Here is a 15682-nt window from a genome sequence, read left to right on the forward strand (position 1 = left end):
TACCAAGCACCAGCGGCTGGGAAAGTCGAACGATGCAATGGTCTGCTTAAAACCACCTTAAAGGCACTCGGTGGGGGGGCTTTCAAGAACTGGGAGATCAATCTACCAAAGGCCACATGGTTAGTGAATACCCGAGGTTCCACTAACCAAGAAGGCCCTGCCCAATCAGAGCCCTTGGGAGCACCAGATGGAGATAAGGTTCCAGTGGTACACCTGAGGGGCATGTTAGAAAAAACTGTTTGGGTGAACTCTGCCTCCAGCAAAGACAACCCTGTCTGTGGGGTGGTTTTTGCCCAAGGACCAGGTTGCACTTGGTGAGTGATGGCCCGGGTTCTCTCGCTGTTCCCGGCTCCCACAGAGTCCCGGTGTGCCCAGGCAATGACCACCCACCACCGAAGGGCCCCAAGGCCCTGCTCAGCAAAGGGTCAGTGTCCATTGTTGGCCCCTTGCCGGAGCTCCTGCCATTCCCCATCCCCAGCACAACCAGCTCCCACTGCAGCTCCCTCGAGCTGGGCACCAGGGGTTCTGCAACAAGACAGAATGTTCAGTTCATTTATCTCTGCTTAGATGTGCAAAACCAGCTGCTGCTGAGACGATCCTATCCCAGACTGAAGTGTTCCCACCCAAAATGCTATGTTCTGTTGTGACACACCATTAAGAAATGCAAGAGAAAAACTGAAAGCTGATTACAGAATCTTGAAAAATCACATCTGAGAACATTTTGTTAATAAAATCACAAATATTAACAGAAGCCAAGAAAGTCATCAATGTTAGAATACAAGCTTCGAAAGCTGGGACTAGAAGAGTTCAGGCAATGCATTTGATTGGAATGAGCCCTCTCCTTTTGACATATGAGCAATGAATGTGAGCATTAAATTTTCCAAACCAGGGAAATAGGGAGCCTTGGCAGCACACAGCACTGACACAGAACATGGCAGGACAAGGAGATGTCAAAATTTTAACTTCTATTTGCATTTAAGAACTTTTGTTTCGAGTTCCACTATTATTATAGTCAAAGATACTAAAATACTAGCAATAATAATAAGAATTATAAGCAATAATAAGAATTAGTAGTAATAAAAACCCTACCATACTTACACTAGGTTTGCATGGCCAGGTTTTGATCTGGGGGTCTTCAGCAGTGCCTTTTGCGAGAGGCTGCTGGAAGCAGCTGCTCCTCCATGTCCTGCAGTCAGCACCAGCCAGCTCCAGAAGAGACCAGCTGCTGGCCAATGCTGGGCCAGTTAGAAATGGTAATAACGCCTTTGGAATAACAGACTGAAGAAAAAGAAAACTGATTATCATGTAGTTCTAACTGTGGCCAGGGAAGAGCACGGTGAGAACACGAGAGAGGAACAAGTGTGCACACAGGCAGGGCAGGGCAGGAGGAGGGGCAGGAGCTGCTCCAGGGGCTGAAGCTGATTGCCCTGACATTCCATGGTGCAGTCTGTGCTGAGGCAGCCGGGCCCCTGCAGCCCATGGAGGGCACGGAGTGCAGAGATGCACCTGCAGCGCCTGGAGGAGCCCGTGCCGGAGCAGGGGGATGCCTGAGAGGAGACTGGGACCCCATGAGAAACCTGTGCTGGAGCAGGGACCTGGCAGGGATCTGCAAACTCGTGCAGAGAGGACCCCACGCTGGAGCAGGGTCCTGGCAGGACTTGTGACCCCATGCAAGTGACCCACGCTGCAGCAGTTTGTGAGGAACTGCTGTCTGTGAGATGAACTCACCTTGGGGAAGTTCATGGAGAAGCGTCTCTGGGAGGGACCCCTTGGTGCAGCAGGGGAACGACTCCTCTCCCTGAGCAGCAGGAGAAACAACACATGAACTGAGCAAAACCCCCATTCCCTGTATCCCTGCACTCACTGGGGCAGGACGAAGGGCTGGGAAGGAGGGAGGGATGGGCAGAAGGTGTTTTTGAAGTTTTATTTTACTTCCCACTATCCTGCTCTTATTTTGATAGGAATAAACTTGATTGCTATCTCTAATTTCTAACCTGTTTTGCCCATGATGGCATTTGCTGAATGTTCCAGTCCTTATCTCAACCCATGAAGGATTCATTCTATTTTCTCTCTCCTGTCCATCTCTGGGAGTGACAGAGCAGTTTCGATGGGTGCCTGGCATCCAGCCACGGTCAACTAACACTTCCTTTTTCTCATTCTTCCTCTTTTTCCAGAGGTCACAGCGCAGAGGTTGAGTGGGGCTTTGATGGGGGCACTGAAGGTGTTGGGGAGCATCAGGGACAGGAGCCCCAGGGATGTGGGACAGGCATGAGAGGGGCCCAGGCAGCTGGCAGGGGGCAAGGCCTGTACCCCTGGGCCAGCAGCAGCCCCGTGCCCTGCCCAAGGCGCAGCCACCAAGGGCTGGGCCCAGAGTCAGGGGGAGACCCCAGTCCCGGGGGCGGCGTTTCTGCCCCGAGCCCCGTCCAGCCCAGCCTGCCCCGAGTGCGCAGTGACCGCTGGCACGGCTGCACTGGACAGCGTGACCTGCTGGGGACACTGAGAGCTGCCCTGGGACACTGCCCTGGGGATGGCACAGGCACCAAACAAACCACAGCCAGCCCCGCTCCTTGGGATGGCACAGGCACCAGAGCACAGCCTGGACCCCTGTGATGTCACAGGCACCAGAGCACATCACAGCCCTGACCCCTGTGATGTCACAGGCACCAGAACACATCACAGCCTTGACCCCTGTGATGTCACAAGCCCTACGAGTGTCCCGAGTGTGAGAAGGAGCTCAAACAGACCTCAGCCTTGATGAAACACCAACAGAGGCACCACTAATGGAAGCCCTGCAAGTGCCCCGAGTGCAGGAATAGTTTTGTACACTGCTCCAGCTCCGTCCCCCACGGGAGGATTCGCATTGGATGATCTCCAGTGACCTCTGTTGGGCAGAGCCCTAGTTATTTGTCTTGTTGGTGATCTGTGTTGGGAAGACACCTGGCTGAGGGGTTCCACATCCTCCGGGCTCCCTGTGGCCTGGATTTTCTCTTAATTTCTCTTTGTCCTTTCAAAACACCCAAAACCGGGGTAAAAATAAAGACATTGAACTAAGACATGGGCGACATGGCGGCAACTTCCCGTGGTTGTGGGGGATGCTGGGTTCGAGGGAGTTGAGGGTTCCTGGGAGAGACTTGGGGGCTGCTGAGTGCTTTGGGCACCCCAGGCCCAGCGGCTCCGGGTCGCTGCGAGACCCTGGCAGAGGTTCTGGAGCAGCTGATCAAGCACCCCCTACCTGGAACTGTCCCCATGTTCCCGGCGTCATCAGCCCCTCTTCCCACTCTCTCTCCCCTTGCCCTCCACACGTTCCCGCGCCACTCCGCGCCCGGTCCCACCCTGCTCCCATCTCAATCCGGATCCCATTCCCCGTCTCGTATTCTTTGTCTGGTTGCCGTTCCCATACTCCCAGTCCCATACTCTTGCCTTGTTACCATATTTCCATTTCATATTCCCTGTTCCGTTCCCATATTCCCATTCCCGGTCCCTCCCCCCTGTTCCTGGTCCCTGCCCCTATTCCCGGTTATATTCCTGTACCGAGTCGCGTACTCCCGATCCCGCTCCCCTCACACCGTACACCGCCTCCGCTCCGGGCCGCCACCCGGCCCTCACGTGACCGGGCCCTGCCCACCAATCACAGCGCGCGAGCGCTCCTGTATTTGCATAACCACGCCCTTTGGTTTGGCCCGCCCACCGCCGGCTGTAGCCGGGTCCGGGCGCCGTTTGCTCCCATCTGCCTCCCAGTGCTCCCAGTAAGAACGGCACTGGGGGAGGAAACGCTCCCAGTTCCTTCCCGGGGCTCTCAGGATCCCTCCCAGTGCCGTGCGGGGCGGGGCCGGTTCGGCGACACCCCCAGGGCAAAGCGCGGCTGCTTTTGGGTGTCGGCATCTGCCCGGGCCGGGCTGGGAGCGGAGGAGAGTGGGAGGAAGAGGAGGGACAAAGGAACAGGAGTAAGAGGAGGAGCGGGGGGAAGAGGAGGGACAAAGGAGCAGGAACAGGAGTAAGAGGAGGAGTGGGAGGAAGAGGAGGAGGAGGAGGGAAGAAGAGCAGCGGCAGAACCACGCGGTTTCCCTGGCCGCCCACTCAGGCCGCAGCTACCCCAGGCTCGGTAGCATCCAGCCCCCCGGAACTCGCAGGTGTGCGGGGAAGGTGGACTCGCCCCAAATCCATCGGAGGGTCTTCGAGAGGTTTTTCTTGTGTGCAGGAGATATTTGGATCTTGCTGGACCCCAAAGATGAACCGCAAATACCCCTTGGGGGATCTTGAGGGGTCCAGGCTATCGCCCGGTACCGGCGGAGAGCGGGGGCGATATCGGGTTTGGGGACCCCTGGGAGAGCCGGGGGTGGAACGCGGGAGCCCCCGAGTGAGGAGAGCCCGGAGGGGCGATCCCGGAGCCGGGGACTGCCGGCAGCTTGGAGGGGTGGGGGCGGCTGGTGATGAGCGGGCTCCGGGCCCCCTGAGGCTGAAAGGGGCAGTGTCTTCTCAAGCTGGACCTGGGCAGTGGGACGATCAAAACCAATACACTCAGCCCTTGTACCCTAACCAGGATTTGCCTTTCCCAAGCCTTGGCCGGATGGAGGAGGAAGAGGCCTCGAGGAAGATGGCCCGGGAGCCCCAGGCAGGTGAGGAGGAAGTCACTGCCCCTTTCCCCCTGTGTCCTGTTCCATCTCCCAGCCCAGTATCTCCCTTGGCTGCAGGACAACTCTGCTACTGATGCTGTCCTGCCAGAGACACACCCGGGGGGATCTCCTTCCCCTTCCCTCTGGCACGGAGACAAATCCCATCCTGTCCTTGTCCTTCCTGCCCCAGACAAGGAGCTGAGGACAGGCACCAGGGAGGACAAATCCCTGCAGCAGAACCTCGTGGAAGAGGCCGTTTGCAGCGGCTCCATGGCGCAGGAATGCAAAGGGGAGGAAAAGCCCTGGAGGTCCTGTATGAGGGGAGACTGCAAATGCAGATCATGGAGACCTGAGGAGGAAAGAGCCAGCCCAGGCCAGGGAGGCGGCCGGAGCTCGGAGCTGGGGGTCCATGAGCAGCTTCAGGATGGGGACAAGCCCCACAAGTGCTCAAAATGTGGGAAGAGCTTCAGCCATAGCTCCAGCCTGATCTGCCACTGGAGAATCCATACAGGGGAATGGCTCTGTGAGCGTGGGGAATGCAGGAAGAGGTTTCAGACCAGCTCCACTCTCCTCAGGCATCAGCAGACCCATACAGAGGAGAAACCTTTCTGCTGCCCTGACTGTGGGAAGGGCTTCAAGCACAACTCTGCCCTTGTCACCCACCGGCGCATCCACACTGGGGAGAGGCCATACGAGTGTCTCGACTGTGGGAAGAGCTTCAGCCAGAGCTCCACCCTAACTGCCCACCAGAGGATCCACACAGGGGAGCGGCCCTATGAGTGTGGGGAGTGTGGGATAAACTTCAGGACGAGCTCTGAACTGACTGTCCACCAGAGGATTCACACGGGGGAAAAGCCCTACGAGTGTGGCAAGTGTGAGAAGAGGTTCAGCCGGAGCTGCCACCTGATCCGCCACATGGGAATCCACACAGGGCAGTGGCCCTACGAGTGTGGGCAGTGTGGGAAGAGCTTCAGGACAAGCTCTGAACTGATTGTCCACCAGAGGAGCCACACTGGGGAGAGGCCCTTTGAGTGTGATAAATGCAGGAAGAAGTTTAACACCAGCTCCCATCTCCTCCTGCACCAGCGGATTCACACAGAGGAGAGGCCCTTCCACTGTCTGGACTGCAGCAAGGGCTTCAAGCAAAAGTCTGGCCTCATCAAGCACCAGCGCATCCACACAGGGGAGAGGCCTTACAAGTGTCCCAGGTGTGAGAAGTGCTTCTCTCAGAGCTCATCCTTGACCCAACACCAACGGAGCCACCTCAAAGGAAGCCCTGTAAGTTCTCCGAGTGTGGGAAAAGCTTTGGGCGCTGCTCCAACTCCATCCCCCATGGCAGGATCCGTGTTGGATGATCCCCAGTGAGCCCTGGTGGGCAGTTCTGGTGATCCATGGTGCCAGTGGTCTATGTTGGTTGCCCTGGCTGGGCACCTCCACATCTTCCTGGCTCCCCATGGGCACCTGGACACATCCACAAACCAATATCAGAAATCTATTGTGGAGAGTTTGATTTGTCAACTTCTGATCCCAGAAAAATCTCAGGTTTTGCTTCTTCTGGTGGCATCAAGTGACACTGGATGGCCTTGGAGGTTATCTCCAACATAAATCCATTGTTTTAGTTCTCTCTGGCCCAGCATCTTCCATAGCCAAATGGGGACAGATTGGAGAAAAGCCCACAATTTTAGAGATGGTGAGGTGGAAACCCCTCCATAAAAGGTTCTTTCCACCCACCCAAGTGCATGGCAGGAACATGTAAATGATTTTGTTTTGGTCTTGAAAGGTTTCTGTTTCTCCCTTTGAAACCTGTGAAACTGGGGTAAAAATAAACGTGTTGAACGAAAACATATATGGGGGCATAGGGAGGACATGGATGGGGACACAGCCATGGATGGGGACCTGGGGAGACATGGGGAACATGGATGGGGACTTGGGGGGACAGAGACCTCCAGAGGGACATGGCGGGACATGGACATGGGTAGGGACAGGAACTGGGACAACATCAATGCCACCATCTGTGCCACCACAGTGCCACCAGCACCTTCATCTTGGCCATGACAAAGCACTGCCTGATGTAGTTCATGCCACCAGGTCCTCACTGACACCACTGTGGTGTCAGCCAAATGTCAACACCCACCTGGGCGGGATGAGGAACTTTTTCAGCTGGTGACAAGTCGCCTGGAAGCAAGTGACAGCCACCACAGCCACCTGCACGCTGCACCTAGGGGAACTTAACTGCCCCTGAGGATAGGCTGGGGACATGGCAAGGGTCATTGTCACCCATGGGGTCACATGGCCCCGTGCTGGGTATCACCGGAGGTGTCCTGGTGGCAGCATTGTCACAGGTGTGGTGACATTGTCTCCCCTCTGTATGTCCCCATCTGTTGCTGTGGCTCCCTGTCACCCCTCTGTGTGTCCCTGTCCCCTCTGTGAATCCCTGTCCTCAGCTGCTCCCTGTGTCCCTGTCCTGCCCCCTATGTCCCTTTCCCCCACCTGTGGTGGGGCACATGGCCCTGGGGCCAAAAGTCCCCAAGACAAAGTCCCTGGGGTCCTGGGCCCGCGTCCCAAGGTATCCCCACATGCCTCAAGGTGTTGCAGAGCTCTGGATCCCACTCTGGATGGGCACTGGTCCAGATGAACACCAGCCCAATGGATCCCAGTGGACTGTGGTCCGGATGGCCCCTGGCTCTGCAGCCCCCCCAGCCTGGCCAGCCTCCAGCCCACCTGACCACCTAACCTGGCCACACCCTGGCTCATCCCACTGGCCCACCAGTCCATCTGAATAGCCCCAACCCCAAAACTCCCCCAAGAAAACCAAATTCAAGAACATTAGCTCTGGATAGTCCCTGTGGATGGAAGGGGAAGCTGAGGCACGGGCTGGAGGGGTTACTTTGTGGTGATGGGAAGGGACTTCGGGGTCCACCCTGGAGATCCCAAAATGAACATCGCGGGCCCCCCCAGCTATTACATCAGGGGCACTCCAGGAACCACCCCGCAGTCACTTCGAGGACTGACCAGCGGTGTCCCCCCAGGCGTCACCAGCGCGTCCCCAGCGGGAGAAGGGACATCACGTCCCTCAGGAGGAGGTGAGAGTGTGACTGAAACTCCTGCCCAGTCACATGGGGAAGCCGCGACAGGAACCAGAGCCGAGCACGGGCGCAGCAGCGGAGATACCGCGGGGACGAGGGACGCGACCCCGCACCCCCGCAAATCCCCAAGGTCCCCTCGGAGGATTCTGCAGCGCGGGGGTTGCGGGGTCCATCAACATTCTCGGGGGGGATGAGGGGGAGTGGAAGTGGTCGAGGGTGACCCCAAAAATTTTGTCACCCTTTCCCCCCCCCCCCCCCCCCCCGTAAGGATGTGGGCCACTCTCCGCTTTGGGGTGCTGGTGACAAATTGTCGGGTGGCGGTGACAAAAAGCTAAGGTTCCACCGCGGGGATGGCACAGAGAGAGGGTTGTGCAGTGCCAAGTCCCTCTCGGCTGAGTGGCACACGAGGGTGACAAAGGGGGGATCAGAGGTGTCCCCAATGCGAAGGAGGAGCGGGAAGGGGGAGGGGAAGCGCATCAGGTCCCACCTGCGCACGGGGCACGGGGGTGGCGGGGCGCCTTTCACGCTGTCTCCGGCAGGGCTGGGGGCTGCAAGGGCTGGCGTTGGCACCCACTGGGTGGGACCCCCTTGGGTGGGCAGGAGAACCCAAAGAATTGGGACCCCTGGGTGGGCAGGGACACCTCGGGGATTTGGGACTCCACAAATTGGGAGCCCTCAAGATGGGGATGCCAGGCTGGGAGTGCCTCCCTTTCCACCCCCAAATCCAGCCCTGGAGCCCCCTAAACTATTCTTCATCCCATCAGTCTCAAATTCAGCCCACAAAATGCTTCCCTTGTCCCACCAGCCCCAAATCCATCCCAAGGACCCCGCAAACTCAACTCCTCCCATTCCACCAACCCCAAATCCGCCCCCAAAACCTCTGAAACCCCCAAAACTGACTCTCTTCCCACCACTCGCGGAGATGGAAGCCCCGCGGACACCCCCGAGCCTCCCGCCCTACTGAAGACTTGCAAGTGGCGCACCACGACTGCCACCACCTCCGAGCGGGACCCCAAAACGGGCGGGGGATCCCCGGGGAGCCGGCGGTGGGTGAACTGCAGGGCTGGAAACGCTCCTGGAGCCGACCCAACTCCGACGGCGACAAGGCCGGGGACAGGGCTGTCCCCAAGGCCAGTGCGCGCCGCTCGCTGTCCCAGAGGGCGTTGTCCACCCCCTCCAAGGTGCCCAAGGAGCCACAGGGGCCTGAGGGCACATGAGCGAACCCTGCAGCGGTTCCTGAGCTCCGAGGGCAGGAGGAGGGGACGCGGCCACAGCGGCACCAGGACAAAGCTGGGCGAGCAGGATGGGGCAGGTGAGGGGTGGAGGGTGATAGGTTATGCGGGGGGGGGGGCGTGGATTTTTTTTTTTTTCTTTTTATTTTTAGCAGGGTTTTTTATTTAGCTTCCAGGACCTTTTTGTCGTTATTTTTAGTATTCTGTGGTTTTTCAGGACTTTGAAAACAAGTGAGAATTTTGGGGAATATTTTGGGAATTTTTTTAGGGCTTTTTTTTTGATTTTTTAAAAATTTGTAATTTTAGAGATTTTTTAATGTATCTTCCAGGAACTTTTCATCATTATTTTGAGTATTTTGTGGTTTTTCAGGACTTTGAAAACAAGTGAGAATTTAGGGGAATTTTTTAGGGCTTTTATTGGATTTTTTTTTTGAGATTTTTTTATGTATCTTCCAGGAACTTTTCATCATTATTTTGAGTATTTTGTGTTTTTTCAGGACCTTAAAACAGGTGGAAATTTTTGAGGAATTGTTTGGGAATTTTTGAATTTTTTTGGAATTTTTTCCTTGGTTTTTTTTTAATTTTTTTTTCGGGGATTTTTAGCATTTTTAAAATGCATCTTCCAGGACTTTTTTGGAGGTTTGTTTTATGTTTTTTTTTTCACCTTCCGGACCTTAAACCAGGTGGAAATTTTGAGGGATTTTTTTTTGGGTATTTTGGGGAATTTGTGGGAATTTTTTTGGAATTTTTTAGGGGTCTTTTTCAGTTTTTTTTTTTTTTTTTTGGAGGGATTTTTAGCGGTTTTTTTTTAATGTATCTTCCAGGACCTTTTTGTTGTTGTTGTTGTTGTTGTTGTTGTTGTTGTTGTTGTTGTTGTTGTTATTGTTGCATTTTTGAGTAATTTTTCGGTCATTTTTGGGTAGAATTTTTGCCAATTTCAGGTGGAGTTTTGGGTGGAATTTTGCCGTTTTTGGTTGGATTTTTGGGTGGATTTTTTTCAATTTTGCATTGAATTTTTGGTTGAATTTCGCACTTTTTGGGTCATCTTTGGTTGGAGTTTTTGTCATTTTTTAGGTGGAATTTTTGCAATTTTTGGGTGGATTTTTTTCTAATTTTGGGTGGGATTTTTGCCATTTTTGGGTCATTTTTTGGTGCAATTTTTGGGTGCAATTCGCTGTTTTGGGTCACTCTGGGTGGATTTTCACCATTCCTGGATGGATTTTCGCTGTTTTTTCACCAATTTTCTCCATTTTTTCTTTGTTTCTCTCCATTTTTTCACCATTTTTCTCTTTTTTTCCACCAATTTTCTTGATTTTTTCTCTATTTTCCCCCTGTTTCTCCCCATTTCCCCCCCATTTCTCCCTGTTTTTTCACCATTTCAGGATGGATTTTAGCCATTTTTTCACCCTTTCTCCCCATTTTTCCCCGTTTCCCCTCACCTGTGCCCACGTGGGCTGGATTTTGGGTCTGTTTCACCCAATTTTGGGTCATTTTGGGTGGCATTTTTGCAATTTTTTGGGATTGAATTTTTGCCACTTTTGAGTCACTTTTGGGTGGATTTTTGGGTGGAATTTTTCCAGTTTTGGGTGGGATTTTTGGGTGATATTTTTTCCATTTTTAGTCGGACTTTTTGTCAATTTTGGGTGGATTTTTGGTTGAATTTTTCCACTTTTGAGTTGCTTTTGGGTGGATTATTGGCTGGATTTTTGGGTTGAATTTTGCTCTTTTTGGGTCATTTTTGGGTGCAATTTTTGTCATTTTTGGGTGGATTTTTGGGTCAAATTTTACAATTTTTGGTTGGATTTTTGGGTGGAATTTTGCTGTTTTGGGGTCACTTCTGGGTGGATTTTTACCATTTCTGGATGTATTTTCTCAATTTTTCACCGTTTCTCTACATTTTCCCTTTACTATGCTCACCTGGACTAGTTTCCGGGTCCATTTCACCCAATTTTGGGTTATTTTGGGTCAGTTTTGGGTGGTTTTTAAAATAATTTTTGGGCGGAATTTTTGCCATACTTTGGGTGGAATTTTTATGATATTGGATGGATTTTTGGGTGGATTTGGCTCATTTTGGGGTGGACTTTTTGCTTTTTTTGGGTGAAATTTTTGGGTCGAATTTCACCATTTTTGGGTGGATTTTAGGTGGAATTTCGGGTGGAATTTTTGTTGTTTTTGGGTTGAATTTCACCATTTTTGGGTGGATTTTAGGTGGAATTTCGGGTGGAATTTTTGTTGGTTTTGGGTCGAATTCACCATTTTTGGGTGGATTTTTGGGTTGGATTTTTGGGTGGAATTTCGTTGGTTTTGGCTCATTTCTGGGTGGATTTTCGTCATTTTTTCACCGTTTTTCTCTGTTTTTTCACTGTTTCTTCCCCCCCCCAGGCTGAGAAGAGCTCCCTGGCTGCTATGGCTGCCCCCTGCAGAAGGGCTCAGGGGGCCCGTGTGGCTCCAGGTGAGCTCCCTGCACTGCAACATCACCCAGGACTGTCCCAGTCTGGGGTTTCTCCTTTGCCCCAAGATCACCCCAGAGGGACATGAAGGTGGTTCAAACCCTGATTCTCCCTGAAGCAGCCAATGAGAGATTGCAGGAGATGGTTTTCTCTTGTTCCAAGGATTATTTAGCATTTCTTATCTCAGGGACTTTTTGCTTGGCCAGCAGGGTCTGCTCAGCCTGGCATTCGTGGTGGAACCTGCCTGCTGAAGGCAGGGCTTATCTTATATAGTTTGTACTACGTATTACATGTTTACAAAATTTTCCCAATACAATACAATTTTATTAAATGGTCCAGCCCTGACCCCATCCAATCCAAGAGTGCCAACGTGTCACCCAACATGGATGACATGGAGAAGGAGGAGGAAAAGGTGTCCACCCCCCAAATTCTCCATCTTGGCCACGTGTCCCTTATCATAAACATTCCAAGAAACCTATTTATCTATGTTCTGAAGGTCTAATTTACACTTTACTAATTTTGGTAGCTTGTTTCCATTCTCTTTGTGCTGACAACTTCCCCCAGGGGTTAGAATTCAGCACCTGTGACACCAGGGTCTCACTCAGAGGTCTTTGAGACCCTTGCCAGGGGGGTTTTGAGACCCCCAAGGAGGCCAAGGGTATGCCCTGGGCTCCCACACAGGACATGCTGGGGGGCATCTTTGAGCACTTTGGGAAGGTGGGGGGAAAATGGGGGCACCTGAGACACACCTGGGGGCACCTGGGACACCTGAGACATGCCTGGGACACACCTGGGTGGGGCTGGGAGGAAGAAATTGGCGTAATTTGGGTGAAAATGGGGAAAATTGGGTGGAAAACGGGGAAATTTGGGGAAATTTGGGGTCACCTGGGAGAGAAAATGGCAAAAAAATGGGGGGAAATGGGGAAATTTGGGAGAAAACGGGGAAAAAAATTGGGGAATTTAGGTGAGAAATAGGGAAATTTGGATGAAAAATGGGGAAATTTATGGGGTTTGGGGACACCTGTGGTCACCCGGTGGGGATTTGGGGTCACCTGGAGGGAAGGAAATGGGGAAAAAATGGGGAAATTTGGGTGGCTTGGGGGCACCTGGGGGGTTTTGGGGGCTCCTGGGACACATCTGGCAGGGGGAAAATGGGGGAATTTGGGTGAAAAATGGGGAAATTTTTGTTAAAAGTGCGGGGAGATGGGAAAATTTGGGTGAAAAATGGGGAAATTTTGGTGAATATTGAAGAAATTTGGATGGAAAATGGGGAAAAACGTCGGGGGAAATTTGGGGATTTTAGGGGGTTTGGGGGCACCTGGGGAAACCTGGAGGGGATTTTGGGGGGATTTTGTGTGAGTTTTGTGTGAATTTTGGTTAAATGTGGGATGGATTTTGGTGAATTTTGGCTGAATTTTGGCTAAATTTTGGCTGAATTTTATGTGAGTTTCAGTCTAATTTGGGTGGAATTCTGGGTAAATTTTGGTTGAATTTTGTGTGAATTTTGGTTGAATTTAGGCTGAATTTTGATTTTTGGCCTAATTTTGGATAATTTTTTGTTGAATTTTGGCTGAATTTTGCTCGAAAATTGTATGGATTTTGGCTGAATTTTAAGTGACTTGTGTGAATTTTGCTTGAATGTGTGAATTATTACAGAATTTTGGTAACATTTTGGTAAATTTTGGATGAATTTTGAGTGAGTTTAATGTAAATTTGGCTGAATTTGGAGTAATTTTTGGGTGCATTTTGGTAGAATTTTGGGTGAATTTTGGCCAAATTTCAGCTGAATTTTGAATGAGTTTTATGTGAATTTTGGTTAAATTTTGGCTAAATTTTGAGTGGCGTTTGAGTAAATTAGTTCTGGATTTTGGGTGAATTTTGTGTAAATTTTGTGTAAATTTTGTTTAAATTTCGAGTGAATTTTGCCTGATTTTTGGTTGAATTTTGTGTAACTTTTGTGTGAATTTCCTGTGATTTTTGCCCGAATTTCCCGTGAATTTCGCCGTTTGTGGGCGTGGCCACTCGAGGCCCCACCCCTCTCACTTGGCCCCGCCCCTTGCTCAGATTGACAGCTCGTGAGGATGCGGGACCCGGACCGGGGCAGTCGAAGGGCGGCGGCTTCATCACCGTGAGTGCCCCAAAACCTCCAAAAACCGACCCAAAATCCTCAAAAACCCACCCAAAACCTCCAAAAACCGACCCAAAAACCTCCAAAACCCACCCAAAACCTCCCCAACCCCCCCAAAACCCCCCAAACCAAACCAAAACCAAAACCAAACCAAAACCCCCAAAACCCACCCAAAACCTCCCCAACCCCCCCCCAAAACCTCCCAAAACCAAACGAAAACCCCCAAAACCCACCCAAAACCTCCCCAACCCCCCTCAAAACCCCCAAAACCTCCAAACCGACTCAAAATCCTCAAAAACCCACCCAAAACCTCCCCAACCCCCCCCAAAACCTCCCAAAACCAAACCAAAACCCCCAAAACCACCCAAAACCTCCCCAACCGCCCTCAAAACCCCCAAAACCTCCAAACCGACCCCAAATTCTCAGAAACCCACCCAAAACCACCCAAAACCTCCCCAACCCCCCCCTCCAAAACCAAACCAAAACCCCCAAAACCTCCAAAAACCGACCCACAAACCTCAACCCCCCCCAAAACCTCCAAAATCGGAACCAAAACCCCCCCAAAAGCTGCAAAACCAACCCAAAAACAACCCAAAAACCCCCCAAAACCTCCCCAAAACCAACCCAAAAACCTTTCCCAAACCCCCCCAAACCAAACCAAAACCCCCAAAACCTCCCCAAAACCAACCCAAAAACCTCAAAAACCCCCAAACCCCCCATAAACCCTCAAATCTGTGCCCAAAAATCCCCAATTTCCCCAAAAATTCTGCACTTTTTTCTTCCAAAAATAGGCAAGTTGTACATAAAAAATTACCAATTTTTCCCCCCAAATTTTAATTTTTTAATCAAAAAATCCATAATTTTTCCCCCCAAAATCCAATTTTTTTTCTCCAAAAATTGCCAGTTTTTCCCCCAAATTACCATTTTTTAGACAAAAACCCCCAATTTTTTGCCCAAAAAAATCCCCAAATTTCTCCCAAAAAACCCATTTTTTTTGCTCCAAAGATCGTTGTTTTTTCCCCAAAAATTTCCAAATTCAAAAATTCTAAATTTCTTCCCCCAAAAATTCCACATTTTTTTTCTTCAAAAATTCCATTTTTTTTTCTTCAAAAATTCCCAATTTTTGATCTAAAAATGCACAGGTTTTTTTTTAAATTCAGAGGTTTTTCCCAAAAATTCCAAAATTTTCAACCAAATTTCCCCATTTTCTCCCTAAAATTTTTTTTTCTCCAAAAATTCCCATTTTTTCTCCCAAAAATGCCACATTTTTCTCTAAAAATCCCAAAGTTTTTTTTCTCTCAGCATTCCCTTTTTTTTCCCTCTAAAAAGTTCCAATTTTTCCTCCTAAAATTCATGAGTTTTGACATAAAATTGCCGTTTTTCATGTAAAAATTCCCAATTTTTTCCCCTGAAATTCTTATTTTTTCTCCAAAAATTTTGAATGTGTCCCTGAAAATTTCCTCAAATCATTTCCTAAAAATCCTCGATTCTTTATGTAAAAACTCCAAGATTTTTTTCCTAAAATTTCCACATTTTCTCTCCTAAAATCCCCATTTTTTTTACCAAAAACTCTGGGTTTTTTTTCCAGAAATTTGCATTTTTCACCCCAAAATTTCACTTTACGTGTCCCAAATTATCACTTTTCCAATTCTGATTATTTTGTTCTAAAATTCATATTTTTTTACTTCAAAATTCCTTTTTTTTTTCCAAAAAGTAACTGCTTTTTTACGGAAAATTCCACTTTTTTTTTCCCTAAAAATTCCCATTTCTTTTCTCCATAAATTCCCAATTTCCCCCCAAAAATCCTTAGTTTTTCTCATGCAAAAATTCATATTTTTTTCATTCAAAAATTCGGTATACTTTCAGAAAAAATACTTTTTTTCTGAAAATTCCTGATTTTTGTGTAAAAATCCCCAATTTTTTTCTTCAAAAATTCAATTTTTTTTGCCCCAAATCCCCATTTTTTCCCTCCAAAATCCCAGAATTTTTTCTTATTTTTTTTCACCAAAAATCTGTCTTTTTTTCCCTAAAATTCTCATTTTTTGGCATAAACACCCCATTCTTTTAATTATTTTTTCTCAACCCCACCTCTTTTTTTTTTCTTAAAATCCCAAAATTTCTCGTAAGAGTCACAAAGGGCTTCGAGCGGCGGTGACGTCATCGCCTGCCCGAG

The 15682-nt window shown here is 50.0% G+C and overlaps 1 protein-coding gene across 1 annotated transcript; it reads left to right on the forward strand.

Moving 5' to 3' along the window:
• The first annotated feature begins 4036 nt into the window (after window positions 1-4036).
• LOC306813226 (uncharacterized protein) lies at window positions 4037-6375 on the forward strand. The gene is made up of 3 exons (XM_079328439.1): window positions 4037-4143; window positions 4541-4616; window positions 4804-6375. Exons 2-3 carry the CDS (start codon window positions 4568-4570, stop codon window positions 5976-5978), a joined length of 1224 nt encoding a protein of 407 aa, XP_079184565.1. The 5' UTR covers window positions 4037-4143; window positions 4541-4567; the 3' UTR covers window positions 5979-6375.
• The last annotated feature ends 9307 nt before the right edge of the window (window positions 6376-15682 follow it).

The sequence above is a fragment of the Erithacus rubecula genome, assembly GCF_903797595.1.
Source record: "Erithacus rubecula genome assembly, chromosome: 28".
NCBI lineage: Eukaryota > Metazoa > Chordata > Aves > Passeriformes > Muscicapidae > Erithacus > Erithacus rubecula.